Consider the following 25,278-nt stretch of genomic DNA (forward strand, 5'->3'; position numbering starts at 1 on the left):
CCTATGGGCCCTAATTTAAGAAAGAGCCTGTGTTTAAAAGGTGAGCTTTCAGATCCGCAGCTGGCTGCACACGAGACCCCATCCCTTTCCTTTTCCTGCAAACACCCACCTGAAGGCTCAAGGTGCAGGAGGTGCTGGAGTGTGATTTGCAAAGCTTCCTATTGAATGAATACAATTCTTCTGCCATGTCTCTGCTTACTCAATGTGATGCGCCAATCCTACCAATTTCCGTGAAGATGATGCAAGGTTAAATCTGGTGAGAAAGCTAGAAACGGAAAGAAAACGTTGCGATACCAGGAGTCCTGACTGGTGAAGGTTTAAGAACCAAATGCCTTTGAAAATGTACATTTATGCTGCAGGCTGAAAACCTTTTCCAGCCTTGCTGAGTTGTATAGATTGTCAATGAAAAAAATTAAATCTGGAGAGATTTTGAAATGCTAACCCTAATGATCCATTAGTGGTATCAGGTCATTCTTCATAATAATCCCTGGCTAGAATGACTTGGCTGCAAAGTGTTTTGCATCATCGTGTGCATTACAGGGTAATCCAGGAATATGATTAAATTTAAAAAAGTTGGTTTAAGTGGGCCTTCTTCCAATCCGAAGAGTAAATGTCTGTGCCTATATTATTAATCTTTATAATTCAAGGATATGTGCATACAGGATTTCTCTTAGCAGTTTGTAAACCAAGAAAGCCGCTGTTACTGCAAAACCAGCAAGATCATTGCCTTGCCAGCCCCGACGCTTCCCTGGGCAGTGCGATGCTCAGCCGTGCACAAGCTCACCCCGATCCATGCTCGTGGCAGCATGGGGGGGTCACTGGGAATGCTAACCCCATTTCTTTCCCCCAACAGGGACCCCGAGGACTGCTGGGACCGAAGGGGCCGCCGGGACCCCCGGGGCCACCGGTGAGTTCCCGGGGCTGCTGCCCTCCTCAGGCGGTTAGCTGAGCTTTCTGGGCAAAACACCCTGTCCCCGTTAGTCATTCAAGCAGATAATACAGCTGCATAATTTTATACATCTGTGCGATGAAAAGAAGTGGTATTCAAAAAAAAGTTATGGCTCAAAGTCCATTTTCTCCCCCATTTTCAGTGGCGTCACGTCCATTTACGGCAGCTCAAGATTTGGCCTACCTGAGTAAATATTAATGCCTCGCTCAGGCTGAAAGGGAAGAATGAGAGTTATTAACACAGTGGCTTTGCTATTAACTTTTGCCTGAGGGCTGGTGAGACTTTAAAGTGGTTTGTTCATATTTTGGGCGAAAGCCGAGGAAAGAACATGCCGTTTTTTATTCGGGAGACAGTCACCTTATCTGTCATGCGCTGCTGGAAGTGCTGATGCAGGGGCTCTCTCTGTAAATCACTGCAGCTCACTGAGGTCCTAGAACTTAAAAACCAAAACCCGGGCTGCTGCTAGAGCTAAAGGGGTCAGCATTTAATGGTGAGTGTTGCGAAGCCCTTAACCCCTCCTGGGATGCAAAGACATCTTCACTTTGAGCTCCTGGTCCTGCTGAAATTTAATGAGGGTTCAGGATCGTCTCCAAAACTGTCTCACTGCTACGAGCATGCCGTTACACCCAGGTACCTTGCCCTGGTCCAGAGCAAAACGGTGACGGGGGAACCCCCAGTGGGACATCTCCAGCGAACCATGTACCACGTTACCCCCTTAATGAAGATGCTCAGGGAGCGTTTGACCCCAGTTGGCTTTTGGTTTGGCGCAAGGCAGCGTGGCCCATTGCCTTCACCCACTGCCTTTGTTGAACGATGCATTCGCATCCCGAGCGAGGTCTTTTGTCCAGTTTTTCCTTTTCATTTGCTACTCCGCTCTTGCTTGCTGTTGGAGGCAATCCGGCTGCAGTACTTAGCCAGGATTTGCTTGACCTGGCACTGATTCTGCCTCACAGGCAGGTTAAACCAGTGGGGAAAACACTGAAATGACTTTTTAAAGTGTAAACTGGATTCATGGAATTGGCTGTTTTACCAAACACCTTTAGAAAATTGTTCCCTTTCCATGTGGTCCAAGGGGCCTCCTGATGTTTTGTTATTTTTATGGCAATTTCTCTGCTTTTGTGGTGCAAAATAATGAGATATTTTCTTAGTGCTGTTTTTTAAATCCTTTTTCAGGGTGTGGCTGGTATGGATGGACAAACAGGTCCCAAGGGGAATGTGGTACGTTTTCACTGCAAATTGTACGGACAGTTCAGATATTATATAGAGCGAAATGTAAAATGTACTCTATTAAATTAGATTTGCTAATTGCTTTTTAGCCTGGTCTAGATTCCTATCAGAGCCTGTGAAAACCATAGAGAGTATCTTCCTACAGCAAATGGATGTTAATTTATTATAATTTCTGATGGAATTACACATTATTTCCCCATGAAAGATCAAACATTTTCATCGAGATGTGTATTGTTCTAATGAATATCAAAATATAGTAATTTAACTGAGAGAAAAAAAGTCTTTATGTGCCTCGTACTTTGTACTAATCGGATGAAACGGACTCCCTGCAGAAGAGCCAATGCAAAGCCAGGTAGCGTTAAAGCCCTGCTCAGCTCATTTGGGCCGCGTGTCCATGCAGAGAAGCGATCGTGCCCTGAAATAACTTCACCCCTCCCTATCCCACTGCAGAGAGAAGCTGTTTCCCTTTCCCAGGAGCTCTCCGTTACCGGCAGCGGGTTAGAGAAGATGTCGAGATGCTGCAGGAGGGAGCGGGGCAGGAGCTGCGGTGCCCGCGGAAGCACCGGCTCCGCTCTCGCCTTTCCTACCTTTAGCTCTGCCCTTGTCTCCTCGCAGGGTCCTCAAGGTGAGCCGGGTCCCCCAGGACAGCAGGGTAACCCAGGTGCTCAGGTAAGAGGAAAACTCCTTTTCCATGGGTAGGAAAAAGGAATGATAATTCTGAACAAGCTTTGCTACCCCGCCAGAGACGGGACCAGCAATAAGGGGAATTTGCTGGGAATTGGCTTGACGATACATCGCTGGCCCAAAATCTTCCTGAAAATGCTCCCAGTTTCAGATCCCTCTGGTTCTCACCTGGCTTTTGCTGCCGCGGTGCAAAGCCAAACCCAGGTCCAAGCAGTCTCCTCGGCCGAGTCACATCTTGTGGCTCATGTCTGATTTTTAGCATCCCACGGTCCAGTTGCTCTGGAGCCAGATGGGTAATACAGATGTCCAAGCCTTGCTGTCAGCCTTCTCCACGGCTCTCAGCAAGTCTTGCTCCTCAGAGCATCTATCTTTCCATCCTGGGGATGAGCCTGGCTGCACATGGCAGAGCAGTGCAGCTCTCCAGAGGAAGCATGCCGTGCAAAAATGAAATTTTATCGTCCCTCGCAAGACATTTTGAGAATGAATGGAGCTGGGGAAATCCCCAGCCGTCGCAGGCACTAGAATGATGCTCAGCTGAGGCACTGCCAAAATGCTTTTGGAAGGAATAACTTGTTCCTTAATGACCCTAGTTGTTTTCTTTTCACAGGGTCTTCCAGGTCCACAAGGCGCGATCGGTCCCCCAGGAGAGAAAGTACGTTTAAATACTGCAGCTCTGACTTAAGACAACTGTTGCCATTAATATGCATTTGCTACTTCAGCTGCTCCTTTGCCCCATATGCAACATCTGTTTGCAGCCGTGTCTATGAAAGTCTAATGCCTCTCATTCCAGACAGAAGAGAGACAAGAAAGCATGGTTTACCTCTAATTCATAATATTTGCATTCATTTCCCCTCTTAAGAGAAACATTTTGAAGGCAGCCTATGGTAAAACATTAGGAGAGGACTGAAAATCGTCTTCTTCTGTGGGCTAAATGCCTGGAAGTCTGAGTAGGATGGTAATGGGAAGAGCCCATGGATTTGGCTGGTTTGGCCAAGATCCCCTCCCTCTGCCTCCTCCTCGCCTGCTCCAGCTCTCTCTTGACTTTCCACTGCTGTCGATGTGTGGTAGGTGCCGGCCTTGGTTCCCCCCAGGCAGCCCAGTTTGTTTAAACCATCACGATTTAAACAAAGGGAGCAGTTTTTGCCTACAGAGCAGTAATTCTCCGGGTGTCCGCTCAGCTCCCGTTGAGTAGGGACGCAGCGTGCATCCCGGCGCGTGCACCGGGAGAATCCTCTGCTTGTGTTGGCAGCGAGGGGTAGACTCCAATTATCGATAATTCTCCTCCAAAGGAGCACATTAGCAATTCTGCCAAATAAAGGGCTCTCGGGTTTCGGTGCTGAGTCACAGGCTCCCAGCAGCAGTGGCACTCCTCGGTGGTGTGAGAAATCAGGGGGTTGCTTAATTAAAGAGGTAATCATTGAATGGTGTTAAAGCAGCAAGCGCAGTCGACTGAGGCAGCTCTGCTCTTCCTTTGCCAGTTAATCGCCTTGCCATTTGTCCCCAAAGAATGGGCATTTCTTGGACCAGTGAGCCCCCCCAGTCTGATAACCTCCCACTTGTGGAGGAGGAGGAGATGTCCTCCTGCAGCATCGTGCCCTTTCGGCAGGACAGCAGCTTGATGCCTCGTGTCCCGGCATCTCCTGTTGAGCTCTCGTTGCTGTATCGTGTCTGTACGTGTGAGGTGCCAGCACTAACACTGCAGCATCCCAGGATGCTGGAGCAACTCTGCCCACAGAAATAAGCAGACTCCCAACAAGTTACAGCAGCTTTTCCAGCAGACTCACCCCTCTGCAGCCTTTGACAGCTAGGAAAAGCAAGAAATGTGTCTGAAAAGCCCTGCCCTCCAAAGCTTTGGAGACTCCGACCATTCCAGCTGTTGATTTTCTGTTTGTTTTTAGGGGCCGCTGGGCAAACCCGGTCTTCCTGGCATGCCTGGTGCAGATGGTCCTCCGGTAAGTCGTCCCCTCCCGGGTCTCTGCTTGGCATCAGGGCTGCGGGGCCTGATCCTGCACCCGTCCTCCCTGGGGTGCACCATGGGCTTATGCAACATGCGAACCTGCAAGGTCAGGCTCACCCTGCCCGCGTTTCGGCTGGGTCGAAGGGTTTGAGTTTGAGAAGCCCTGTCCCTGCTCCAAGCTTTGCTCGGCCTCGGTGCGCAGCACCAGGTGCTTCTCACCATCTCTTCGGGCTTCTCTTTGCCCTCCTCCTGTTTCTCTTCTCTGTTTTACGTAGGTTGGCAGCTCACCGAGGTAGGGACGGTCTCCTGCGGGTGCGTTTATGCGTACTGCAGCACTAGCACGGGGTGGTCCTCGTCTCGCTCGGGGCTGCTGGGCACTGCTGCAGAACGGTGATAAGGACAGGTTGAAATTGCATGTCAACGTTGGATTCCTGCAGCTTCCTCCTAATCCTACTTTAAACATAATTTGCTTCTTCCTCTGGAAATTGGTCTTAAAAAAATCTTTGGCCTTTAAACCTGATCTCATTTTTACACACCTCAGAGGCACCTGGTTTTAAGAATGATAAATGTAAAATAGTTACATTCCACTAATGCAAATGCAGAGCATGGCAAAAAAAATTACATTTCCCACCCTGGGATTATCATTCCTATGGAGGGCATTTTGAACATTCGTACAATTGTTAGCTGAGTCAACAGAGCAGCTAAAGCAAAGCCCAGAACATCTCTAAAGCTGTAGCTTTTGATGTGAAATTCCTGCAGCAGCCTCCAGGGAAGTTCAGCTGGAGAAGATGCCAGGTCTATTTTTAGGCAGACTGAAGGCTGCATAAGACCTGCAAGCTGAGCATGTGTGGGTGGGCATGGGCACAGGCCCTTTGCCACAGGTAGCCCTGTAGGTTGCAGACCCTTTGTAGGTTTGTAAGGACGTGGGTTGCTCTTCCTAAGGAGAAAAACCCGCCCATGTTCTCTTTTTAGAAATTGGTCTTGGAAGATATCTGAAACTCCCTGAGGGCATCTCACTGCGAAAGCCAAGCAAGTTGCTCATCAATTTTTGATCTTAATAGCAGTAATGGAGATGGGCATTTTGAAAATGGTGATGATTTAGTGCAGAGTGGACAAAGGCTTTTGAAATCTTGCTGCAATGCCATTTTGCCTCCCCTGGGGTGCAGAGGGATAATCAGGAGCTGAAGGCAGGCACAGTTATATGACCCGCTTTGCGCACTGATGCTTTTGGTGACGTTTAAACTCACAGGATACACTCAGATTGCATTTTCTCCTACCTTTCATTAACGTAAAAATGACAGCTGTCATTTTGTTTCTTTATTAAACCAACTTGTTTTATGAAATCCAGCTTGTCTGACATTCACGTTCTGAAGACTGATGATGGAAAATACTCCTACAATTTTCCTTGTTATATTGGTAGCAAGTCATTTGTGTATTTAGAGGAGAGTTCTTAAGTAAGGAAACCATTGAGTGCAGAAGGTCTCAGTGGCATTAGAGCAGCTGGATGTGCTTTCATCATCTTTATAAAATGGAAGGTCCCTGGGTGTGCAATGAGTGCCCTTGCAGGGGCTTATTGCTTTTGTACAGACACTGCCAACCCCAGAGTCATCTTCCATCCTGGTTCCATTTTGGTTACAACAGTAGGGAAATCAACACTAAAAACTACTTTCGTGGATTCCCCCCATTTCTCACTAATCCTTCAAGCTGTATCTGAGGTAATTCACACTTTTGTTTTCTACTGACTGCAACCCTGGCAAAAGGCTTATAAAGCCTACGAATGAGAATGTGTTGGAAACTCTTGGATGTTGAGTTATTCAGCATCAAATCTCAAGAGGAATGCTGGCCAACGTCCAGCCAGCCGGCGTCTAATGGGGGGATGCAGGTTAGCTGAGCATTTGTCATGAGATCTTGTAACGGACTCTAGGAATTAGGAAATTAATGAGGGGCTCTGACCAGTCTGGGCATCTTGTGACCTTCACAAGTTTGCTAACACATGGAGTTAATTTTATCTGTTTTCCTGTCTGCAAAATTTATATGCTGCTTGCTGCTGAACTCAGTGAGGTATTCTAATATGTGAGAAATATTGTAAAATGGTTTGTGCTTCTCTGCTGAAAGGTGGTGAAGAGTAAAAGTGTAAAATAGCCAGGTAGAATACCACCAAAGACCCAAATGCAGCTCTCTTCCTTTTGGGGAAGGCTTACTCTTGCAAATTGGCTTCTGGGGGGCTACTTGTATCAGTAAGAGCTTCCTGGAGAGCAACTGTTCTCTTAGAAATAAATTACAGCTGCCTGAACGAGCTTGTTGGTTTCTGAAGCATTAGATGCGCACTAAACCCGCTTTCCCTTGTCTCTTTGTCTCTTTTTATTAATAGGGTCATCCCGGCAAGGAAGGTCCTCCTGGAGAGAAGGGGAGCCAGGTAGGTGTCAACAAAATCCTCGTCACTGCTAAGGGGAAGGTCATGGTAGCTGGATGGAGACAGATCTCCATGGGGCTCTCCAGGGATGGCCAGCCAGCCAGGGGATGTGGGTCAGTGGAGGTGGCAAGAAGCAAACCCTGTTGAAATTTGAAAGCCGAGCCCAGCTTTCATCTGCTTGGGAGTCTCTTCTGGTGCTTGGGTTCATCTTTTCTCTGCTCCTCCCGGCCTTCCTGGCAAGCAGCACTCCATAACCCAGTGCACATGAAAACTGGAACCGTGAAGGGAAGTTTTCTTTTAATCAGACACAATTAAATATCTTTCGTGGTGCAGGGAATGCAGAAGATAACTCTTTTTGTATTCCTGGTCTTCCTTTTTCTTCCCCTTCCCAACAAAGTCCCTCTTCAACAGTATATTTGAGAATATTGCTGGAGGCTAGAGTCCTTGAATTATACAGTCATCTGTCTGTCCGGGAGATTTACCATCTGCATTCCTGCTGTGTCCTGTTCAGTTGAAAAACATTACGTTTGTCAAAAGTCTTTGATTAGAGCGCGGTCCAGTTTGATGGACATCCACTGGCGCCTCGCTGGGGCGCTGCACGGAGCACAACCCACGGCCACAGCCGTTTGGGTGGCTGGTGTCACACAAGGCTGACAATTCAAATGTTGGTCTCTGCAGAGTATAAGAAGCCAATAAGCGGTTGTGCCGGTGCTCCCCGTGCTGGGAGATGTTTAGCAAATGGCAGGGAGGTGATCTTGGAGGTGCTGCGGGTCTCTTCCAGTCGATATTCACATGAGGTCTGGGATGCTGGTGGACCTGTCGGCTCTGTCAGGCTGGAAAAAATTGTCCGTCTCGAGCTGGGAGAGGTGGAAGGGTATTTGTTTAGTTAGGGAATTGAACAAAATAAAAGCCAACTGGGTTCAATAAAGAACGTGATTTGTTTGCAGGTATAAGACAGCGTGGGAGCGAGGGTGGGAAGGAGAGCTTTTGTAGGGAGTGTATCGGGCGCCGTGTCCAGCACAGCTTGTGGCGTCCCTAGGGATTTGAAGCTTTCAGTGCCAGAAAGGAGCTTTGTGACCATCTCCTCTCCCACACAGCTGAGGCCAAACGACATCACTGCGAGGCTTGTGCCTCAAGCAATAACTCCTCTCTGTGATCATCATCGTTACAAGCCCTGCTGCATTACTGCAAAACCAGGATGGTTTGGGAGGGGGGAGACAGCAGAACACGTTCTTCCTCTCTCAGAGAACTTGTTCTTTTCTTTAATCCAAAGCACAAATCGCCAATCTTACGTCTAAATCCACTTTCTAACAAGTTGTTGCTGTCTTGTCTCATCTCTTCCTCCTTCCCTGTTGTACGGACCTTTGCCGTTGGCTCAGCCCAGTGCACCGGCTCAAGGTGATGTTCCTGTAGCTCTCTGTGCTATTTTGAGCTATTTTCAGACGGCCACTGCCATTTCCACCTGGTCTGAAGCAGCCAGATGACTGGGATGTTTGTTTTCCGCACGTTCTCCTTATTGCTGCGCCTTTGTGTCGGTTTCTGATATGTTTTTCTTGTTTGCATTTTTTTCACCCCAGGGTCCGCCAGGTCCTCAGGGCCCCATCGGTTATCCAGGACCACGTGGAGTCAAGGTAGGAAGGATGCAGAAACGATGTCCGTGGCGATGCTTGTTCAACTCGAGTTCTCCGGCTTGTGCTGGAGATGGACGCTGACCGGGGCACTTAGGGCCACCCCAGTGACCAGCTGTATCTGCCGCTCAAGCCGAGCCTTGGTCCAGCGTCTTCTCTCGAGCCATGAGGATTACAAGTCCCCTGCTCTCCAATAACCCCTCCCAGTATTGTTCAGCACTTTGGAGAGATTTCCCTTTTAATTCTCCGTGAGCATGGCTCAGTCCCATTCCAATCATTTCCAGTTTACAACCAAAGTAAATCTCAGCCAGTATGTGAAGACTTTAACAAGGCTTGTTAATAAAACAAAATAGCCTATTACTAAAACAAAGCAAGCTTTTCATGCTCCTGATCCAAAATCTTGTTAGACGAAGCTTGTGCGTCTCAGCAATGTGCTTTTTCACTAGACTGAATTCCAGCTCTTTCCTTGCTCCTGCTGCCTGCAGTGCTTGTATGCTGATAAGAAGGCAGTGGGTATTTTTTTCCCTGTTCAGCTGTGGCTATTATGCCCATGAAGATATATGAGTTCAGGTGCAGATGCATCCTGCATCCCAAAGGTCCAATGAATCTGCAGGGTTCTGTGCTAGCAGATACAAACACAGCTTGGGGACCAACTATAGGTGAAGTTAAACCCTCTTAAACCCCCTTGTATATTTTTTCAATAGCAGAAACCCATTTGCTGTTCTGCCTTCAAAATTTAAGCGGGATGTATTTAGCTAAAGCAAGCTTTCATCTTGTTTCTTGCAAGGTTGCAGATTGAGACGTAGTGGTCCGTTAGGGAATGGTTTGCTGTTGTTTTACCACGAAAGTGGAACTGTTCCACATTAGACTGATCTGGAGAACGTGTGTCACGCACCAAACAAGTAGTGTGTACAGACAAGGTTTTGCTTCCTACAAGCAGCGCTCTATTAACTGCACGAGCCTCCAGTTCGGTAAAAAATGCATCTCATTGGGCCTGCAGCTATAAATAACTTTTAGATCTTGCCTTGCTTACCAGAACCCTGTCCTGATGTACTTTTAATTATACTTTTTTTGACATGCTAAAGGGAAGAAAAAGTTTTAAATACGCCAAGCAAAATATTATTCCTCAAAAAAACCCCAAACAGCTTCTGGTTTTTTGTTGCAAGAGTTGCATTGCACAGTGCAGCTGGTGTAGGTACCCGAGGGTGATGTTTTATCCCAAGAGGCGGGATAGATGGGAAGCATGGGGGTCCAACATATTTGGGCTGGTGACATAGCAGGGGGCAGATCCTGACCACACTCAGCACCCCCGGGCTGAACACCATGGACTGATTGCCTTGATGAAGCTTTAGAGAGCTTCTGCACCATGTCACAAATGCCCACACCAGTTGTGTTACTTTATTTTTCCACCTTTTGGTGCCTAAATGTACTTTAAAAAAGATAGTGCACGCACAGAGGTGAGCACCATGGTAAAAAAGAGCCAAGCTTAACCTTTGGGGGTGTCAGACATGGTGCTGCTGCTACCCACTGCAGAACAGCATGGAAATCTCTGGCTATGAGCTCAGAGATTTTAAAATGGATTCACTTCCCAAGTGTCCGTGCACAGCTCGAGAACCGTTTTTTCTGTGAATACTCAAGCGAACTCAGTGTGCTGGCAAGGCATTTGTGGAAATGTTTTTTTGGAAAATATATTTTTCGAAGTGAGTTTTATGCTTGGAAACCTAAGTCCTGCGCAGGGAGTGGGCAGAGACCACCAACCCCACCTGCTGAATCAAGTCAGTAGGCGTTTGTGACTATAAGGTATACGCTGGTGACCCAAAAGCCAAACGTCAGTGGCTGATATTTGATTAGAAATATGTTTAGGAACACCATAGTTTGCAGAGATACCGTTGTCAACATCAGAGCAAGCAAAAATCACCATGATTAATGATTCTTCACTCTTAAGCTTACCTGTGCCCTTGTAACATCTTGTTTTATCTCTTGCAAGGGAGCAGATGGTGTTCGTGGATTGAAAGGCACCAAAGGTGAAAAGGTGAGTTAACACCGTATGTTTGGATTGATTTTCTACAGCCTCTGAGCATTTTTGCAGACCCATCCCACAGGACGTGGCCCGTGACATTTTGTCCTGCACAAGGGGTTTCTCTTAGACGAGCAGGGGGCTGAGCACCCAAAGGACTGGTAACCTCTTTATTTTTGGAGCGGGTGCAGGCTGGGTACCTGCCATGATGTTCTGCCACATCTTGGCTCAGACCTGGCAATAATCGAGCCTCCGTGATGTGTTCAGGTTTCGAGGTGTTTGCGGGGGCCAGCTGTTACTGATAGCTCAGGGTCTAGCGTCAGGATGATGTTCTCCTGACAAAATCTGCAGCTTGAGTGATTCAGTGGAGCTGAAGGGTCTGTGGCGTGTTACAGCTGAGTAACAGTGCATGGGATGTGCTGCCCAGCCCGCTCATCAGAGCAGCTTGTGAAATCCAAGTCGATAAGAAAGTGAGCGGAGTCTGTCTCTGCATGTCTCAAAGATGCAATTGGTTTCTCCCAGATGAAGAGCAGGAGGTGGAGAAAAATCTTGCCTGGTCCAGTAAACAGATCCATGTTCCATCGTTCCTGCCCGCAGCAATTCAGCAGCAAAGCTGGCAGTTTTAGCTAGGGAATCCTGGCAGACACCTTCCAAACTTTAAAAGTTTTTTCTGGGAACTGTTTCTTCATTGCCTAGGAGAGATTTGCTGTAGGATGAGATACATTATTGATTAGAGCTCTACAATTAAACCTTTTTTACCTTTTACTGTCCTAGAGGTTGCCTCAAAGCATGGTGTAAAACATCCTCTATGAAAATAAAACCAGTTGTACTTAAGAAATAATTGGTTCCCGGTACTGGCAAGGTGTGGTTATTCACATGGGGCCAGATTTGTGATCTTGGCGTGCAGCCAGGATGGGATGTAGGGAATACTTGCTGTGATCCCTCGGGGACCTTGGCAGCCACAGCCTGGCTGAGTTTCCATGCCCGTTTGTGCGCACCAAAGACTTAGAGAAACCAATGTGACTGGCACTGTGGGGACCTAACCTCGTCCTCCCTGGGTAGGGGCCATACAATGAGGCTAGAGAAACCTTTTTTTCTTTTTTTCCATCTCTACACCTTGTCTGGTTTTCCCCCTCTCTGTTATATAGGGTGAAGATGGCTTCCCTGGCTTCAAAGGTGATATGGGCATCAAAGGAGACCGGGTAAGAGTCTATGACCGACGTGATCTTGTGGTGCTTTGCCTTTTGAGCCTGTGTGTTATTGTGCAAACGCGGCTCGGGGAGAGCCCCAAGGTGGGCTCCTGCTGGAGTCCTGGTGGCACGTCCGATCTCGAGGCAGGAACACAGGAATTTCACGTTCACCTCAAGCACAGCAGTTGTAAATCCCTAAATTTGCTAATCCCACCTTGAAGGTAAAATAACTGATAATAGAATTGCTGCTCTGACAGCTAGGAATACTGCATGATCCAGCTGTATCATAAATTTAGTTCCAGTATCTCTTTTCCCCCGTAATATTACATCTAGGGTCTGGTGGGCATCTTTATTTGCTGAGCCTAATGTGCTTCCATACCATCAACGTGAAGCGTAAGGTTACCGGGAATGCACTTTAATAGAAACTGAAGAACGCTGTGAAAACTGCCAGGGGTGGAGTGTTATATTAGGCTCGTATCTTTAGCAGCAGGGCACGTTGCCTGGTTGCACAGCGGAACACGCAGACCGTCAGAAACCCCAAATTCTGCTCGGATGTGGGCAGCAGCTGCAGTCCGTGGCTTTGCAGCGTGTCTGTCCATCCTCGGGGACAGGGGGCTGGCCTCGTCCCCTCCCCGAGTGATGCATCGCCTGGGGCTTGGTGACCCTCAGAGCTCTTGAAGCCCTCCCAGGGATCGAGAGAGCTCTGCTGTCGGTCATCCTCGTGTTTAAAGGAAAAACGAATGCCTTGCGTGAAGGCTTGTAAAAGTTGAAATCAAATCCTCCGTTTCTCCTGGCGTTGAACTGTGTAATTGAACAGTTAAAATAATTGGAAACTTCCCAAACCCCCGCTTCTCGCCAAGGAGGAAGGACTGAAGGTGGCATCCCAGGGAAGGTGACTCCCGTCCTTGCCAAACGCAGGTAGACATAAGCTTCTTCAAACAAAGCTCACGACTCCGGTTCCCACCGTCAACTTCTTTGCGCTTTGTGATGAGCGATGAAAGGACAAGGGGTGGTTGAGAGCCTCGCGGTTAAATCTGCGTCCACCCAGCTCCCGGTGAGCGAGAAGAAGGCTGCTTGTGTTCGCAGCATGGAAGCATCTCCTCTTACCCCGAGTGACAAAATGACAACTGTTGTTTTGTGTGCTGAAGCCCGCAGTGTCACAACAATTCACGTTAATAGCTCGGTCCTCTCCGCTCTCAGATTTCCTAATGATTTTCAGCACAAAAGCTCCAGCCTAGTCTGTCTTCTCTAGTTGCCCTGTTCAACCCTCAATTAAACACTTCCCAGGGCTTGCGTGCACATCAAACTGCAATTTGGGAACCGGGAGGTGGGTAAAAGGGTGTGTTGCAATCAGAGCTAATGAAGGCTGTTTCGGTGGTGAGGCGCTGCGTGTAGATGGGATAATTGGGCCACAGGAAAAAAAACGGCTGTTGTGGGAGATAATGGCCAGGCTGTGTGAATGAAAGCTTGGTGTGCTAATAATGCGCTGCAATTTACAGTCTCGTTGGAGCCTCTTGGTGAAGACCAGCTTTCTCCAAGAGTTGTATTAGCGGCTCCGTGGAGTATCTGATTGCAGCCGTGAGGGTATTGCTTGTCAGCAGACATGGGGTCTGGGACCTACCTGCCTTGTCAGCGCTTGTCTTGTGATTAACAGGGGGAAATTGGACCTCCTGGCCCCCGGGGTGAGGATGGTCCGGAAGGTCCCAAAGGTCGCTCTGGCCCCAATGGAGATCCTGGTCCTCTTGGTCCTGCTGGAGAGAAGGTGAGGCGCAAGGATGGAATCGCCCAGGGATGTTTTACAGTAAAACCCGCTTTTCTTTGGGTGTCTCGCGTGGGTGGCTGGGGCAGTGCCCAGCGTGGGGGGCAGTTTTAGGGCAGAGGGATGAAGAGGAGCTGCGGGAGCTTTGTGTGAAGGCTGGCCTGATGAGTTGGTCAACACAAAGACTAGAGGAGACCCAGGGGAGATGGTTTTACTGCAGCAGTGTGACTTGAGTGTATGGAGACATTGGTCTGTTTGGGGTTATCTGCTTGGGTACGATGTCTATAAAAAAAAGACCAGAGGGGAAAAAATGGAGAAATTGAAATTATCATGGACTAATTTCTAGGTATATCAGCAAAAAAAAAAAAAAGATAGCAAAAAATAACCATTCCCCACTATGTCCCTGACACATTCACAGTGCTCACTCTGCATCAAATCCACTGGGCTTCCCCCAGGAAGGGCACAGGATGATCGCGGTGCCCCAACAGCTTTATTCCACCCATGTCATCTCTGCTTTGCTCTTGACTTCCCTACACTTGGCATCTCCCCTTTCTGCTGCTGCAAATCTGAAGCTGCTCGGCTCGCCCGCACTAACGCTCTTTTTTTATTTGTCTTTCAGGGAAAACTTGGCGTGCCAGGACTGCCCGGCTACCCGGGCAGGCAGGGCCCAAAGGTAACTCGGATGGGTTCAGCCCCGAAAAGGTGTGGGATGTGCTGGGGAGCCCAGCAGACCCTGATGGTGGATGCAGAAGACTCAATCCCCTGCTAATGGGACAAGGAGGAACGGCAGCATTTCCCACCGCGCGCTCCCTCCTTCCCACCCGTGCGGGACAAATTCATAGATGGGTAAAAATTAGCTCCCAGCCCTTTTGCTGGTGGAAATCGGTGACTGGTTCTGCATCGTTGCAGTCTCCTGCAAAGCGGTGGGAAGAGAGGCAGCGGGACGCGAGAGCGTGCGGGACTGCTCTGGTGATGGATATAAACAGGCTCCGTGTGAGCTTTTGTGATAGTAACAGGCATAATAGTCTTTCTCCTTGTTTTATATCTTCAAAGATCTGCGCCAGCGTTAACTAATTAATTAAGGAGAATAGCTAATGAATCAGGGTCTCCCTGAAATTAAAATAAAACTGCTATTTGCAGATTTGCAAACATCCTTTGTATCTTATCTACACGCCCACCTCCATTTGGGCCATTTTCAAATGTTCTTTTTAACTTAAAAACTGTGAATTCCACTACATAGACTAAGGCTGCAGCCCAGTTTTTACACGCCCTGGAGGCTTTGGGAGCTTATGTTTTTGTTAACTTTTTTTAAGAATCATATTTTATTATTCATGTTCATTGCTTGAAAAAAAAACCCCCAAAACAGGCTTGTTTAGCACTGGAGACATAATTATCTGCAAGAGATTGTTTCCTGGTCGTGGTGTTGATGGTTTATTTTTTAATTTGCATTTTATATCTGGGGTAGCCTTTTTTTTTTTTTTTGCATTTCTTTGACTAATTCATATTTTAAAAGCAGCAGCAGCAGCTATTCTCCAGGCACTCACATCAGAAAGGAGCAAGCCAGGAGTTAAATTTTCATGGGCAACATAGTGATTTAGGAGCGAAAAAACAACAGCCTGCCTGTTCCCCAGGCGCCCGGTACAACCCTGGGCTTGGGCCTTTGCAGTGACTCCTAATGAGGCATGGACCTTTTTTTTTGTGTGTGTGTTGTTATTTTTGGATGAAATTTAGTTTCTGAGGTCATTTCAGGTCTGTCTTTGGTTTTGTTTTTATTAAAGAAAGGTTTAAAAAAAAAAAAAAAAAAGGTGTTGGGAGCTGTGGACATCAGCGGGTGCTCGCCGGGGGTTATTCCAGGCCAGCAGACGCCTGGCATGGATGGAGAGAGCTGCCCCTTTCGGTGTCTTGAACCTCTTTCTCTCTCTTTGCTCTTTCCCCCAAGGGCTCAATCGGCTTCCCAGGATTTCCAGGAGCCAACGGAGAGAAGGGCACACGGGTAAGAGCGGCTTTGTCTAGCTGCTTTGCTGCTTTTATTATTTTTTTTTCTCTCCAAGGAAAGGTCCTTGGGCAGGACGTGGGGAATGCTCCGTTGCAGGCAGGTGCTGGGCTGATGCTCTGGTCGCTTTTGGACGAAGGGCTTGCCCCAAAGAGGGTCGTCCCACTGGCTCGCATCCCGGGATGCGATCAAAGGTCCTCAGCGCAGGGAGCTCAGGACCAGCAAGAGGCTCCTGACGCCGGCTGTTGGGAGAGGAGGATGCCAGTAATAGCACAGGCAGCTCTGCAGACAACAGCTTTCCAATTAAGCACTGGAAATTTTTCCCTCAAGATATTTTAAGAGATTTCTCTGAACCTGAATCCTTCCTGCGCTGTCAGACTTTGCTCGGGGCACAAAGAGCTTTTTAATTAACAGTAATTATTAGAGATGGGTGAATCTGTTCAAAAGCAGCAAGAACCGTCTTTAGCCTAACTTGAGATTCAAAATACGTAGCTGAAAACACTTTTACAAGTTCCTCCTTTTAAGAAGTGGAGCTATTCTGAATTCATAAACACCCCTAAAATGGGGGGGCTCTGTCCTCTAGACTTGTCTCTACCTCTCACTCCACCTCCACAGACTTTGCTCCTGAGTGGGGATTCTCTAAACACACTGATGTTTCTTTTATTTTGTGGAAGGCATGCTTGAAGTAGGGGATTCACAGCACAAGCATAAAGTCATTTTCTGTACCAGCTCTGGTCACAGGGACAAAAAGGGGGAGTGAGGAGAGCGAGTCGAATTAGTTTCCTTTTTACTCTCATTTAAATACAAATGACTTTTAACAGACGAGTTTGATAGGAGCCCAGAAAATATAAATCACTTTGCACTGCATTAATATCATGCCACTGAAATTTGGTTTATATCCACCCCCCCTCCTTTCTTTTTTCCACTGAGTAATTTTCATTTCATTCTGAACTACAAATGCGGCATCCTCTCCCCTCCCTCCACTCCAGCCGAGCGGGAGGAGGGAGGCCATGAATAAGGCAGCTGCCACGACAGCCTTGAATTCGCTGTAGCCCTATAATTACCGCCCGCCTTATCAAATATACAGCAATAAAATCCTTGGGCTGGATTTTTCGGGTGGTGTAAAACAGGGCATTGGCACCGCAGCGGGGCGAAGACGTGCTGCTTTGCATCCCCGAGCATCTGCACCCCTCTTGCTCCATCTGCTAATTTTATTCTGGTGGGATGGAGAGCCAGATCACTGGGATGGGAAGCCTTTCAGGGAGTGGAGGAGGTACCAGGAGCTGGTCGTTTATGGGATGGGAAAAACCCCCAAGAGTTAGGCTTGTTGAATTTTGGCAATGGCCAGCCTGAAAGGGATTGAGGAAGGGAGCAAGCGCCCTGGGAAGAGGCTCAACTTTAGGACCAAAGCAATGATGGCAAGACAAGAAAAGGAAAAATCAGCAGTTTGCTCCCTTTTATTCTAAATGAGCCTTGTGCTCCTAGGAGGAGGTAGCGAGACACTTAGTTACACCCCCTGGCATGCCACACATCAGTTTAGGAATTGAAAAGGATTTTTTTGCACGTTAAGCCCAGCCTGGAAGGAGACAGGGCAGCTCGTATCGTCCTGAATTCGGAGCTGAGGTGCAGCTGGGCCAAGACAGGCTGCGGAGCACGCTGCGGTGGGGCTGGCACCGCTGTACCGGCAACCCCGAAACCAGTGGCGTAAAGGAAGGAGACAGGAATTTGGGGAGAAATGAGGGGTTTTTTATGCAGGGACAGGGAGTGGCACCCCGACCCCTAATGGGGAGCACAGTCTGGCACACCTCTGTCAAATAGAAATATGTTGGTTTATTTTATGGTAATTTTAGGGGTTTTCTCCGCAATGCGTGATTGAACCGTTTCTGCCATTTTACACCCAATCCAGCAGCTTGCACTCGTTTTATTAGTGTATATGTGTATGAGAGAGAGAGAATATTTTCATGGTCAAGTCTCTGCTTTATAAAAGGAGCCCAGCTTCAAATTGTTTTAGGAATAGCAGAAGTACTGGTTTTCAGTAACTGTTTTGGTATCCTTCTTCTTTTTTGCTCCCAAGTATCCGATTTGAAATAAGTGAAAAGCAATTATATACAGAACAATAGACGGAGCTGGGATCACACTGCGCCAAACCAAATGGAGACCATCAACTTAATTTAAGCCTTGTTGAGTGAGACTTGATAAATCCCTCTCTGTTTCTCCTGAGACCACTAAATTTGTTATTTTTATGAGCGTGTTCACATATAGTCAAGAAAGAGAGTTTCTAAGATCTGCTTCTCCACTGCATGGTGGAGTAGCCCAGCTGAAACAAACCAAAAATCATTTGTTTGTCTTTTTTTACACGACATTACTATTATGCTATTCAACGCAGTTGTTTATATGTCCAAAATAATATGAATCACGCGTTTCTCTTACGATTGTCATCATCTAGGAATGGAAATAAGCTTTCCAGCTCATTATTTCAGCAACACAAGTAGTCCTCCCAAGTCCTTAAATAATAAATGAAAAGGTGAAACCCAAAGGCAGAAGAGCAGCACCCGCAGCTCCCGCCAGCGCAGGCAGCTGAATTTTGGTGCTGGCAGAGCCAGCAGCACCAAAGCTCCCCAAACCTAAAACCGCAGCTTCTGGCTGTTCAGCTGCACAAAAGGGCTGGCAAAGTTAAAAACGGGGAAAAAAATAGGATGTTTGGTGGTTTTGGAGAAGCGTGACCTGTTAAATATCACGATAGTTTTAGCGAGCGGCTGCTCGTCGCCATGCCGGTTCTCACCCAGCTGCCCGCAGCCGGAGGTGAGCTGGGGTGAGCTTGCTTGGATGTTTTCAGGACCTGATCATAAAATCAATAGTTAGACGTGAATAAGTGGTCTTATTTTTAGAGCTAATAAGCCCCTGCCATTAGCACGGGGTAATAGATCTCCCTGCTTGCCCAGTCTCGCAGAGCCTGGGGCGTGCGTGGAGGTATCGAAATCCAGCCATTTATTTGGGTGCCTAGAAAATAATCTGAATTTAGATGCCTTTCCCTTGGTATCCCTGTTTGAGAAATATAGGTCTGTGTACATTTACAGTGCTATATAAATTCTTCGCAACAGTACACAGTGCTGTATGCATGATTAATGATAGCAATAAGCAGGGGAAAATTTTGCTTAAAAATAGAATTGAGGAAGGAGGAGAGGAGTGTGTGGGGCTACCTGCAGGGAGGTGGCACACACTCCTCTCCACCTGCTCTGAATTTAGTCTCCCGTAGCTAAAGGAAAACCAGCTGGAGTACTTTAAAATGATTTTTGTAATTAATTAAAAAAAGCTATGCCAGCAGGGTTTATTAAATGCAGCCACAGAACAAGGAGGATTCAGCAGGACTAATTTTAGTAGCTTGAGGAAAGTTGATTGTAAAGTTTTCCAGCTCCTGTTTTATGTTTGCCTGGTTAATGAGTGCCAAATACGAGAAGGCAAGATTGTGAGATGATGGATTTGGGGCAGAAAATGGCAAGTGATATTTTAAGCGTTGTGTGTTCCTTACATAGAAGGCAAGTCTCTCTCCCCCTTCCTTTAACAGGTGATAGGTGACAATAGTGGACTGCAGGTCCAAAGGAAGAAAGTTCAATCTATCGGAATTATTTTAGTAACTTGACACTAGCCAAAATAGCGCTTTTCAGGGAGCAAGCTCTAGGCCATTAGTTTTCTTTTAGGCGCAGGGTAATGGAGCTTAACGCACTGCCAGATTTAGGACCCAGCCATCTCTGTCTTTTTTCTGTCAGAATTAATCACAGTTCCCCATTACAGGAAGCTGAGTGCATCTGTCAGATCTCATGAGCCTGCTGCTTTGTCGCTGCTGCAAAACAATGTCTTAAATTACTTGTTTAGCACAAAGTTCACAGAGATGAAGAAAGATTTGTAAATATGTGGGGCAGCTTAATTGGCTTGTGTGGCGTAAAATAACTGCTCAGGGCAGGAATCCTGCTCTGCTGCTGTCGTTCCTTAAATATTTCATAGTGCAGGTCTTGCAACACACGTGCGAGGACCAGCCCTTCCCCACCTTGGGAGCTGGGTGAAGGGAGGAACAGAGATCAGTGGGAAAAGGGATTCGAGGTTTTGGGGTCGCAAAGCTGAAGAGCTTTTTTCTGGCTCCGGTGTGTTGGCTGGCTTTTTAGGAGACTGCATGGTCGGGATACTTTTTCTTAAGAGATTCCTTCCCTCAGGTGGTAGATGTAATCTGGGCATTGGGATTACCATCCAGACCTGCCCAAGCATTATAAATTAAAATAAAAACAAGAATCGTGAGACGAAAGTAAACCTGCTGTTGTCCTTTTCATTGCAAACGAGAACCGGAGAGGTTTTGAGGACGGTTGGTGTGTAACAGGCTCCGTTGCGGGTTCATCTGCTGCGAACTCAGCCTGCGATGCCGGCCGCTAACTCCTCTCTGTTTCTTTTTCATTGCAGGGGACACCTGGCAAACCAGGTCCAAGGGGGCAGCGCGGTCCAACGGTAATGTTCCATTTCTTCGTTCTTGCGCATTTGGAAAGCTTGTCGAGGCCAGGGAAAAGTGGGATCCGATTTGTGTCCTCACTGGGTAGGATCTGGCTTTCAGCGGTTAAAGCTAAGCAGAGGGGACACGGTGATTTGGGGCTGGGGCTCACCAGTGAACGCGGGTGAAGGTCATCAGATGTCCGGTGGCAGAGATGAAGGTTCCCGTCATCCCGTGCTGCTGGTGGGATGGCTTGTTGGTCCAGTGCAGCTCAGGCATTTGGGTGCTTTGCCTGGTCACAGTGTAGTGCTGTGGGTAGCAAGAAGGGCTAAAATGTCATCTTTTGTGTCTTTCTAAGGGTCCACGTGGGGAAAGAGGCCCTAGGGGAAGCACTGGGAAACCTGGCCCAAAGGTAAGGTTTTGGGGAGCCTATTGGAATTGTCCTAAGAACTGTTGGTATAAGAGTTCATCGCCCTCCCATTTCCTCCTCTCCTGATCTTCATTGCCCAGCCAAATGGTTCATAACCCACCCGTAAAGTATATGCACAGATCCTAAAAACGTGTCGGCCCACATTTCAGCAGGACATGAAGTGCACGCATGAATTAAGAGCCGTTGCAACCCGAAGAGGAGGGAGCACCCCCACGTCAGGGACCAGCACAACCTTACGATCCGCTCATGCTTCCACTAAGCCCTATTTTTTGGTGTTTAAGTAGAATTTAAACCACCTTAGAGGCCTTAAGCTGTGCTATGGGTGAAGGGGCATATATTGGTGCTGGGCTCCAGAACATTGCACCTTGCTGAGCCACTTTGCATGCACACTGTTGGCCCATGATTGGTCACTGGGCAAGATAAGTATTTTTCTGCCAGCCAACCTGGAGGCACGCTCAGCTCCAGAACCTGCTGCAGAGACCAATTAAGTGACCATCAATCACCGAGCATGAAGGAAGCAAAGCTTTTGTAGTGAGACATCGTCACCACCGCGCTGCCGGATTTAAAAATAAATGTCTCGGCTTTGTGTTGGCATGAATTTTTGATAAATACTTCATCTTTGCGGCGGCATTTATCTCTCAGAGGGAGGCCGTTATCTTGTGGAAATATCCTGAGCTCGCTGACGTTATCTTTCCTGTATTTTTATTAAGCGATGTGGGGGGAACGAGCAGCTGCTCGTATGTCACTGAATGCTGCTCCTGATACAGAATTATTAATAGAGAGGGGCTGGGGGAGCCGGTGGGGTGTGGTGTCACCGTGGGCTTGGTGCCATTCGAAGTCTTGTGCAGTGGTGATATATGTATTTTTAACGGTGCGTTGTTTTGTTTATTCGTAAAAGGGCAACTCTGGTGGTGACGGCCCCCCTGGTCCTCCTGGCGAAAGGGTAAGACAAGCTGGTTGGGCTAAAGCAGGACTCAATCCAAGCCTGTTAGTTTAACACAGCAGATGAGGCAGGTTTGCAGGGCTGAGGTGGTGCTGAGGGGTTTTTGCAGCGAGCATCCTGCCGAGTACCCTGTTAAGCAGAGAGGGGTAGGAAGCTCTCTGGAGCTAGGATGCAGCTTAGCATGCTTCAGTCAGCAAAAAGGAAAAATCGGAATAGAAATACGAGGCGAAACGTGCTTGCGTGGAGAGAGGTCTCACAAGTCACCTGCAGCCCTTAGGTCCTTTCTGAGCTCTCCAGGGAAGGCTCAAATGGGACCTTGGGTGTCCCGTGTAAGCACCGCTCTGTGGGAAAAAGGAAAAGTCACCCATGGTGTTTGTGTAGACAGTCAGAGCCCTGGTTTTCTGGAGGAGGTGGTCCTCAGACCTCGTGCTGTTTTCTCCAGATAACAGCACGCTAGGTGGAAAATACTGAACCAATGGGACTTTCATGATTTTAGCCTCAATTTCTGCCTTTTTTTTTTTTTTTTTCCCCCTGGGTTTTGTTTTGTTTGTAAATTTTCTGTAAAATTGTCAAGGGAGGAAATAGATGAAATTGGTCCCTGTTTTGCATCTGCTGGTTGTGACGACAGGGACGAAGCAGGGGCTGCTGCCGCTCCGGTGCAGCAGCGTGCTGAAGAGCATCAGCTGCCTTGCAGCACTGGCCCCAAAGCCACCGGACTCTCTTCTTTTTCATTCCTGCACGAGCTGGTAGCTCCCATGTGCTCTTACTTGAGCTGGGATGGGAAAAGACCTATTTTTCATAGCACTGGGAGGGAAAGGCACAAAGCGGTTGAGAGCCCTCTTCGTGTCTGCAGTGCTTTTTGCAGCTGGACGGGCCACTCAGTTAAACGTGCCCGGTGGTTCTTATCTCTCCATGCATTTTTTACAAGGGGGCAGCCCCGTGCAGCTGCATCTCGCACTTCGGGGCATTTCTTTGGGGTAGAAGTAGCTGGCTTTCCTTATCTTTGTGCTCATCTGCTGTTCACACAGAGCTAGTATTTCAGAGTAAAGCATTATAGGTTCCTTAACCATGTTTTCTGGCTTGTTTTGCATCCCAGGGACCACCAGGGCCTCAAGGACCGACTGGATTTCCTGGACCAAAAGGCCCCCCTGTAAGTAACTCTCTTGAACATGCAAAGAAATACATAAGTCTTTCCCATCCAGCTGTGATTGCCTGTGCCAGCTCGGTCTTAGCTGCTTCTCTGACAAGCGGTGACGTACCCAATAAAAGGCATTACTGAGACATCATGATAATAACCCGACGGTTTAAGATTTTAAATAGCCAAGTAAATTGCAGCTGATTACAAATGTTCATTTCCTAATGACTCAGTATGGCTAGGATCTTTCATGGTTACTCTGTTCTCTATTTTCCCTCTGTATGCTGGGAGGACAGCACAACAGAGTAACACTTCTGTCTCTGCAATTATTATACACTGGTGGGGGACCTCAGAAACCTTTTTGGAGTGATTTCCTTCCCTCTGGTGAACAGCTCGCTCCTGCTCTGGACCTGTAAGATAAATCTTTCCTTTGGGAGATGTGTGGGAAAGGGCCATACCTCTTAGGGTTCTGAGCACCCCCATTTCACTGTAAAATGGATGGGAACTAATGCAAGGAGGCAAGCAGATTTGATTCAGTCCTGATCACGGTTTTACTACTGAGCACTTGGTCACATTCCTTCTCACTCTGGTTTTCTGCTGTAGGGTCCTCCTGGGAAGGATGGATTGCCTGGTCACCCCGGACAGAGAGGAGAAACTGTAAGTAGCCCCAAATCTCGGGCAGATCATTAGTCCTGAGTCTCGTCTTGCCGGTTGGTTTTTCTAAACCCTTCTGTGCAGCTGGGGAGATGTGGCCACACGTTTGGTTTCCTGGCAGGTCTGTGTCTCTCCAGCTGCACGGGATGATCTATGGGAAGCAACCCTCTTCTGAGCAGGACGGGTCGGTCTAATGATGATTTGGGTGAAGGTCGTGCACCGACTCATCTCTCTCCATCCCTTTAGTAGATTGTGGAGGTCAACACGTGCATCATGCACGGAGGAAAATACGAATGGAGAGATGTAGTGATGCTGATGACCGGCATCGGAGGCAGTTGGGTTTCTGCCGTGACGGTGCTGCAGAGGCAGCTCCTCGCGAGGTGGGAGGATGTTGGCTGGGACCGAGTTTGGGTCAGCACCAGCACTTGGTGCGGTGTTTGCTTTCATGAGGTGGAGAAGCAGCTGGGGGGTGGTTTCTGAGCAGTCCCTGCAGCCAGGCGTTGTACCCCAAGGACTCACCAAAGCGCTCGTCCCTTTGCCCTCCCGAGGGTAAAAGTTGTGCCTCCGCCCTCTGGAGTGTAATGGGTAAAATCTGTGCTTTCTTTCCCACTCTGTCCTTTGGAGATGTGCAGGTTTTACGCCTCTCTATTCCAGAGACATAACTCTAGGGCTGTGATAGCAAAGATATTTCATGCGAGACGGGCTCCATGCTTCGCAAGCTCAACTTTCCGTACCCAGCTGTGTTAGGTCAGGGGCATTTTTATTTTCTTTGGAACCTGCAATGGGGAGAAATAAACACCTTTCACTTATTGATGCACCGTGTGGCCAACACCAAGAACTGTTGCACAGCGGAAAAGAATTACAGCCCAGTTTTGGCAGTGCTTGTTTAGAGAGGAAGGCAATTCCTGGCCAAGACGAGGGGTGCAGTGGTTTTGCTCTAGTTTTTCTGTCCGCACCGGTTACTGCAGGACGCTCGTGTATCAGCCGCTGCCTTAGCACCCGAGTAACAAAAGCACCTCTGCTGATGCTGCCTTTTAGCCAAACCTATGCCCAAGGGCCTCACCGAGTTTTGCTTAAGCCCCCTCTAGCAATAATCCCTTGCTGCGACCCAGGCAGTGGCTCCTGGCTGTTTAGGTACCTCACTGTATCGTACGCATACTGCTTTGTCCATTTTAAAAGGTTTTGTTGCACAGATGTAATCATTGTTTCTCACCAAAGGAGAACGATGAGGCATGTGGAAGGTATGATACCCTGGCTGTCGTGCATCTCTGGTAGTCTGTTTTCTGCACCTTCTTTGCTTGAAGGATACCCTAAGCAAAAAAATGACCCTTCTGCCATGTGTTCCTCTGCATGCAATAATTAGTATCTTTCTGTTTGGCATTTTTGGGGGTGTTTATTCTTTTTCCTCAGCTGTTTACCATCCAGCTCATTCGCTGTTGTTGGTATGTCCCTCTCCCCAACACTGCATGCTGCATGTTAGCTGATAGACTCTTTGTTCTGTGTTTATTTTACAGGAAAAAAAACAGTCCAACTTCCTCTACTCAGCTTTGCATTTTTCTCCACTGCCTTCCCTAGCAAATGAGCATTAAAAAGGCTTTTCCCATTATGCATTTTTTCCCCTCAACTTATCACAGAACAATTTAATTAACTTGCCTGGCATTTGCTAAGCAAGGCAATGCAAATACTGCTAAGCGCAACACCAGATATTTATTTACACCCCATAAGACTGACTTTAAGGCAATGATTGTGGTATTTTTAAACACACAGTCCTCAGGTCAGGATAACTTAAAGGTGAAGAGAAGAGTTTTCACCTGCCAGAGCCTGG

The 25,278-nt window shown here is 47.8% G+C and overlaps 1 protein-coding gene across 2 annotated transcripts in view; it reads left to right on the forward strand.

Annotated features, from left to right (window-relative positions):
* COL5A1 (collagen type V alpha 1 chain) overlaps positions 1–25,278 on the forward strand; it is a 159,410-nt gene that overhangs the window by 104,856 nt on the left and 29,276 nt on the right. For both annotated transcript variants that reach the window (XM_049832115.1, XM_049832116.1), the window contains exons 21-37: positions 854–907; positions 2,123–2,167; positions 2,792–2,845; positions 3,468–3,512; positions 4,759–4,812; positions 7,189–7,233; positions 8,808–8,861; positions 10,846–10,890; positions 12,024–12,077; positions 13,720–13,827; positions 14,444–14,497; positions 15,764–15,817; positions 20,267–20,311; positions 20,650–20,703; positions 21,620–21,664; positions 22,761–22,814; positions 23,403–23,456. In XM_049832115.1, the coding sequence (XP_049688072.1) occupies positions 854–907; positions 2,123–2,167; positions 2,792–2,845; positions 3,468–3,512; positions 4,759–4,812; positions 7,189–7,233; positions 8,808–8,861; positions 10,846–10,890; positions 12,024–12,077; positions 13,720–13,827; positions 14,444–14,497; positions 15,764–15,817; positions 20,267–20,311; positions 20,650–20,703; positions 21,620–21,664; positions 22,761–22,814; positions 23,403–23,456 (918 nt within the window). The remainder of the gene's footprint in view (positions 1–853; positions 908–2,122; positions 2,168–2,791; positions 2,846–3,467; positions 3,513–4,758; positions 4,813–7,188; positions 7,234–8,807; positions 8,862–10,845; positions 10,891–12,023; positions 12,078–13,719; positions 13,828–14,443; positions 14,498–15,763; positions 15,818–20,266; positions 20,312–20,649; positions 20,704–21,619; positions 21,665–22,760; positions 22,815–23,402; positions 23,457–25,278) is intronic.

The sequence above is a fragment of the Accipiter gentilis genome, chromosome 29, assembly GCF_929443795.1.
Source record: "Accipiter gentilis chromosome 29, bAccGen1.1, whole genome shotgun sequence".
In the NCBI taxonomy this organism is placed as follows: domain Eukaryota; kingdom Metazoa; phylum Chordata; class Aves; order Accipitriformes; family Accipitridae; genus Astur; species Astur gentilis.